We start from the raw sequence: 5,851 nt of genomic DNA, 5'->3' as shown, positions 1-5,851 counted from the left end.
CAGGAAGATGGCTCTGAGTGAGGAGCTGCCCTAACAATAATGAGGGGGTTGGAGTAGGGGTGTGGCCCTCCCAGCCAGTTCTTTTCTCAGGTAGGAGAGCGCAGATGCCCGCAAGAAGCGGCAGAGCTATCCTGGGGCCAAGAAACTAGGAACAGGCTGGACCCGGGTTTTGGCAGGACCACGCAGACGCGCCCCCTGGATCCCAGCTGCCTGCAGTCAGCGCAAGTCTGTTCTCCGGGAGCGGACTCCGCACTCACACGATCCGCTTCCTGTCCCCCCGGCAGAGGATCTTCTTGAAGGCGCGGCGGAAGTCGTGATTGAAGATGGTGTATATGACCGGGTTCAGCGAGCTGTTGCAGTAGCCGAACCAGAAGAAGAACTTGAAGAGCGTGGGCGGCACGGGGCAGCCGATGGCCGTGAGCGTGTAGGTGAAGAAGAAGGGGAACCAGCACACCACGAACACGCCGATGACCACCGCCAGCACGAAGGTGAAGCGCTTCTCGCGGTTCTGCCGCCCGCGCCAGCGCGACGCCTTGGCGGCCCCGCCGGAGCGCTCCTCCGCGGGCCCCGCCGCGGGGGCCCCCGGCCCCGTCGCCCCCGGCCCGCGCCGCGGCAGGCTGTCCCCGGGCTTCACCTGGCTCGCCCGGGCCTTGCCCTTGGCCCGGGGCCCGTGCTCCGACCTGCGGGACCCCGGGGGCCGCTCAGCGTGCTCAGACGAGGAGCTCTCCTCTAGGTCCAGCGCGTCGGCGTCCGGCCGCCCTGCGGGCCCGGGCTCCCCCGGGGCACCATTGAGCTGCACCTGCAGCGACTCGACCTCGGCGCCCACGGGGCCCACGCCGCCGCGCTCCGGGCCCAAGCCGTTGGGCCTGCGCTCGGCGCCCCCTGGCAGCTCGGCGGCGGTGGCTTCGGGACCCCGGCGACTGGGCGGCACGCGGGTGCGGCGCTTGGCGATCTGGTAGATGCGCACGTAGACCAGGATCATGATCAGGCAGGGCGCGAAGAAGGAGCCGATGCTCGACGAGATGACGTACCACTTCTGGTCGTTGATCTCACAGCGCGGTTCGGCGGACGGCTGGCCACTCCTGCCTCTCTTCTTCTCGAAGGAAATGAGCGGGGGGAAGGAGATGACGGCCGAGATGACCCACACCGTGACGATGATGGCCTTGATGCGGCGTGGCGTGCGTTTCAGGTTGTACTCTATGGCCTGGGTGATGGACCAGTAACGATCCAGGCTGATGGCGCACAGGTGCACTATGGAAGACGTGCAGAAGAGCACGTCGAGCGCCAGGTAGATCTCACACCACGCCTTGCCGAAGTACCAGTAGCCCATGACCTCGTTGGCCAGCGAGAAAGGGATGACAAGCGTGGCCACCAGGATGTCCGCCGAAGCCAGAGACACCAGGAAGAGATTCTGGGGCGCCTTGAGCGCGCGGCTTGTGAACACAGCAATGATGACAAGCACGTTACCGAACACCGTGAACAGCATGAGCAGGCCGGCCAGGCACACCAGCGTCAGCGTCACCTGCAGGGAGTAGGGGGTGGCCCGGGCGCCGCCCCCCGGGGCCTCGGTCCCGTTCCAGCTCGCGTTGCCCGCGTCCGGCTGCAGGGAGCCCATGGGCGCGAAGCTGCCCTCGGCCAGCGGCTGCTCCTGGCGGAACATGAACGCGGGTGCCCACTCGCCTGGGCCTGCTGCCAGCTGCCTTCCGGCCCGGTGCCCGTGGGTCCTCCTCTTCCTCTCGCGCCCCGATCGCCCCGCCGCACCTCACATGGAGAAGGGGCCTCAGGGAGGCCGGGCCCCGAGCTGGGGGACCGCTAGCGGCCCATGGGCCCGGCTCCCGCGAACCGCACCCGGTCCGCGCGCTTCGGGCGCTCGGGGTCGGCGCCTTCTCGCTCCCAGCTCCTAGATACAGCCAAGTTTTATTTCTAAGCGGCGGGAGAGAGTAGGTCGAACCGATGGGGAAAGAGAGATTTATTCTTCAAGAAGAGAGAACAAAAATCATCGGTGGCCTGATGACTTGGAAAGATAACAGGAAATTAAATATATCTGTTTATATATCTTTGACTCTTGAGCCTGAGCGGAAGCAAGAGGTCTTACCGTGTGCGGGGCCCGCCCCCAACCCAGGAGGCAGCCGAGGGGTGCTGATGCTGGCTTGGGGTCCTGCGTCTCTCTCCTTACATCTCCGAAGCGAACACCGACTCTCTCGCTTCCCCCAGACGCGGCGGGGCCGGCGGGGCCCGGGTTGGGGCCACGGTGCGGACTCTGCCGCCTCTCGGAGCGTCGCGGGACTTCCAAAGTTGAGTGCCCTGCTGGGGCTGGGGCGCAGCGCGCGGAGCTCGGAGGCGGCGGCGGCGGTGGCGGTGGGATGATGGGTGTGGGGGCCGCATGAAGGCGCCCCCGTCCTCAGGCAGACCCGGGCGGGTGGGCGATCGGCCCTCCAGGAGCCGCGACCGAGGCAGGAGGTCTCCTGGGCGTCGGCCCGGCGAGCTTCGGGCGCTGAGCGCGACGGGACAGGCTGGGGTCCGAGGGCAGCGTGAGTTTGGGGCAGGAGAGCAGGGCTGGGGAGAGAAAGGTGCTGGGGGTGGCCGGGCGGAGGCGCGCCGGCTGCTAGGCGTCTGCACTGAAGCCCGGGCCGCTGCTTCTCCGCCGCACTAGCCGTGGACTGGTTTTATAGCCCCAGGATCAAGCCGGCGTTGCTGAGCAGCCGGCGTCAGCCCCCACGTGGGAAACCGACCCTCCCCCGCCCCTTGCACCTCCCCTCCGCGGGTCTAGCGCCCTCGCCCAGCGCGGGACCCACTGGAACCCTGCCCCCCTGGTGAGACGGGCCCTTTGGGGAGGCGGATACCCTGAGCGAGGGATTTAAAGGGCGTGCCCGGGGAGTGCCTGCTGGGAATTGGCCAAGCATCTCTGGGCGCGCCGAGCAGAACACATTGGGCACCCGGGAGTGGCCACATCGAGCTGAGTGGGACTTGGGAGGAAAGGGTGTTGAGGTCCCCCGGATGAATCGGGAGAAGCAATTACCGGTACAGGTCGCATCCGGAACAACCCCGCCCTGGGCCGAGCCACACTTTTCCTGCAAGTGCTCCGGGCGGCGGGGCGAGTGGGGCTGGTGAGAGGAAGGCGCACGTTCAGATCCAACCCCTTGGGCGGAAAGGGAGGCACCCCCCACATACACGCGCGGAGTGAGCTCCGCCAGAGTTAAGAGCTCCACTGTGGGGAGAAGCGGCCATTTGTGGTCCCAGCTGCAGAGCTGCTGCGAGACCCGAGCAGCCTGGGTTTGAACCGGCGCCCCCTAGACCACGGTGAGGAGGGGTCCTGGAGTGGAGGCGGCGCGCAGCGGCAGCGCGAGGGCGCACTGACACCTGCCGGCCGCACGCCGGCACCGCTGCGAGTCTACCCGCGGGCGCCCGGAGCCTACTCCCGCCCCTGCGACTGCCTTCTCTCATCTCAGGGCAAGTTTGGGTCCAAGCCCTGGGACAGAGAACCCAGATTTTTTTATTGGACTTTGTCATATTGCAGAAATCTTCCTAACGCATACACTCTTGTGTGGCTCCCTCTCCCTGGCGAGAGTGAGGCTTGGGCTGATGAAGACACATCAGGAAGAGGGCTCTGATGCCTGCAGAGCTGGCAGCCCACCCTGCCGATACAGGGCAACCCACGTTTCTCGCAGATCCCGGAGGCCTGGATCCTGCCTGACTGGTTGCTCTGCTCTGGTCTTCTCTGAACCATTGTGTCTTTGTTGAGGCCGAAAGCTAGACTTCGCCCCCCACCACATCCGCATTTCAGATGCACGCACACCAGTCTTTCAGTAAGACGAGGATGCTGCCCGAGAGAAAAGAGAATGTTTTCCACGTTCCCTCTGACAGGAATAGAATGGAGAGGGGGTGAGTGCAGTGTTCCTCTGCATGCTCGGTGTCCTGACATAGATTTTAACGGTTGCTAGAGTACCGGCTTGTGTTATCTGCACTTTTCAAATAAACAGTAGGCAGTTTAAGGGCAAGGCCCAGGAGGATGGGAACTGTCAGCAGGAGAGAGATGAGACCTAAAGAAAAGTTATCTTATTTAAGGGCCTACTAAACCAAAATACCTTATGTAGTCAATCAAGCTGGAAGTTCTAAGGATGGAACAGATTGCTTCTCTGCCCAGCAGGGTTCAGGCTCAGGACTGAGGACTAAATTAAGGACCTTGAGCATCAAGGCTGAGCATCACTTTCAACACCAGCTGATGTCTACAGTCTCCGCCAGTGATACAGTAATCAGTGTGCTCTTGATGTAGATAGTCCTGAAGTCTGTGCTTTTCAAAGTATTTCACAGGTGTCCCCATGCAATCAGTCCTCCAAATGGATGATCTCCCTTTCCAGATTTAATTCTGGACATCAGCTGGTGTTGAAGGTGATGCTCAGCCTTGATGCTCAAGGTCCTTCCTAATCCCCTTTTCTGGAGCACCTGAAGAAAGTTAAGGCAATCTTTCCTCCCTCTGTTAAGTCCATTTTCCATCTTCTAACCAAGTCTCAGCTCTGCATCTCCTGAGAGAAGAGATATGGAGAGATTGCATGAGACTCAGTTGGAAATGTGGTCACGCTCACCTCTGCACAGAAACTAGGAGCCCCAGACCTCAAGTATGAATGCTAAGAGAGACAAACATGAAAGCCCATGACAATCTGGGCTTCCCTGTGTTGGTCACAGACCTTAGGGCCGGAGTTTTCATAGATCATCACCGCCTCTCTCCACACCAGCTGCTGACACACCTCTCTCCCCATCTCATTTCAGGAGCAAAAAGGGAAATGAAAATAGAGGCCACAGGGCTTTCTTTTCTTGGAATCTCTGCTGCTAGCCTGTGTATAACATCTCATGTCACATTTTCTAAATGCTTCCCAAACAGCCAGTCAGCAGGCCGTCAGCTTCTTAATTCCTGGGTTTGGAGTCTTTTCTCCTAAAATGGAAACAGGCTTTTCAAGGAGCTAGGGTCTTAGAGACCAATTCAGGACAATTATTAATAATAATGATAGCTGTCTTTTGTTGAGTTCCTAGTACACAACATGTCTAAGGCTAGCTACAGAGCCTCTTTATATGCAGAGTTCTTCCTCTTAACATATGTGTTTGTCTCTCCGTTGTGTTCAACTCTTTGCGACCCCATGAGCTGTAACTCGCCAGGCTCCTCTGTCCATGGAATTCTCCAGGCAAGAATACTGGAATGGGTTGCCGTTCCCTTCTCCAGGGGATCTTCCTAACCCAGGGATCAAACCTGGGTCTCCCACAGTGCAAGCAGATTGTCTGAGCCACCAGGGTAACACATGTATCTATCACCAAAGGCTCTGGCTCCTTAGCTTGACACTCAGTGTTAGTATCTCTGAGCTTCAAAAGGCTATGTGGATGCTATTAGTTTTTTGATAGAAGATTTAGTGCTGTGCTTGCTGAGTGAGACAGCACCGAGCAGAGAGATATCCACAAAGACAATAATTTCTATCCACGCCTGTATATCTGCATTGCTTGGGAAGGTGAAATAGACTTACTAGTGCTCCACCAAGGTAATTTTGATTCATCAGGGCTGTGATGGAATGCAGACTGTGTATTTTAACAAACCTCCTTGGGAGATGCTAACATGCACACTCAGTGAAGATTCACTGCTCTAAGTAATAAATAATAAATCTCATTGGGGGCAGGCGTGATGAGCAATTGCCTTGGGGGGGTGCATAAAGGTGGTGTCTAAGGAAGGGAGAGCTGCCAAGGATGGGCTCCAGATTAAGAATAACTGTCCTGGTTCTTCTGGGTCAGCTAGGAGGGTGTCATATTCTTCCAGGAACCAGAGGCGTCACAAACAGTTGAGAGCCACTGTAAAGATGGAAGTTGGCAT

The 5,851-nt window shown here is 59.1% G+C and overlaps 1 protein-coding gene across 1 annotated transcript; it reads right to left on the bottom strand.

Moving 5' to 3' along the window:
• Positions 1–253: 253 nt before the first annotated feature.
• On the bottom strand, positions 254–1,660 carry ADRA2A (adrenoceptor alpha 2A). The gene has a single exon (XM_068961725.1). It carries the CDS (start codon positions 1,658–1,660, stop codon positions 254–256), a length of 1,407 nt encoding a protein of 468 aa, XP_068817826.1.
• Positions 1,661–5,851: the final 4,191 nt, after the last annotated feature.

The sequence above is a fragment of the Capricornis sumatraensis genome, chromosome 23 (assembly GCF_032405125.1).
Source record: "Capricornis sumatraensis isolate serow.1 chromosome 23, serow.2, whole genome shotgun sequence".
In the NCBI taxonomy this organism is placed as follows: Eukaryota; Metazoa; Chordata; class Mammalia; order Artiodactyla; family Bovidae; genus Capricornis; species Capricornis sumatraensis.
This window is presented reverse-complemented; position numbering and strand designations above follow the sequence as displayed.

Excerpts from the sequence above, each read along its gene's own strand:
- ADRA2A (XM_068961725.1), bottom strand. The coding sequence starts at position 1,660 with ATGTTCCGCCAGGAGCAGCCGCTGGCCGAGGGCAGCTTCGCGCCCATG.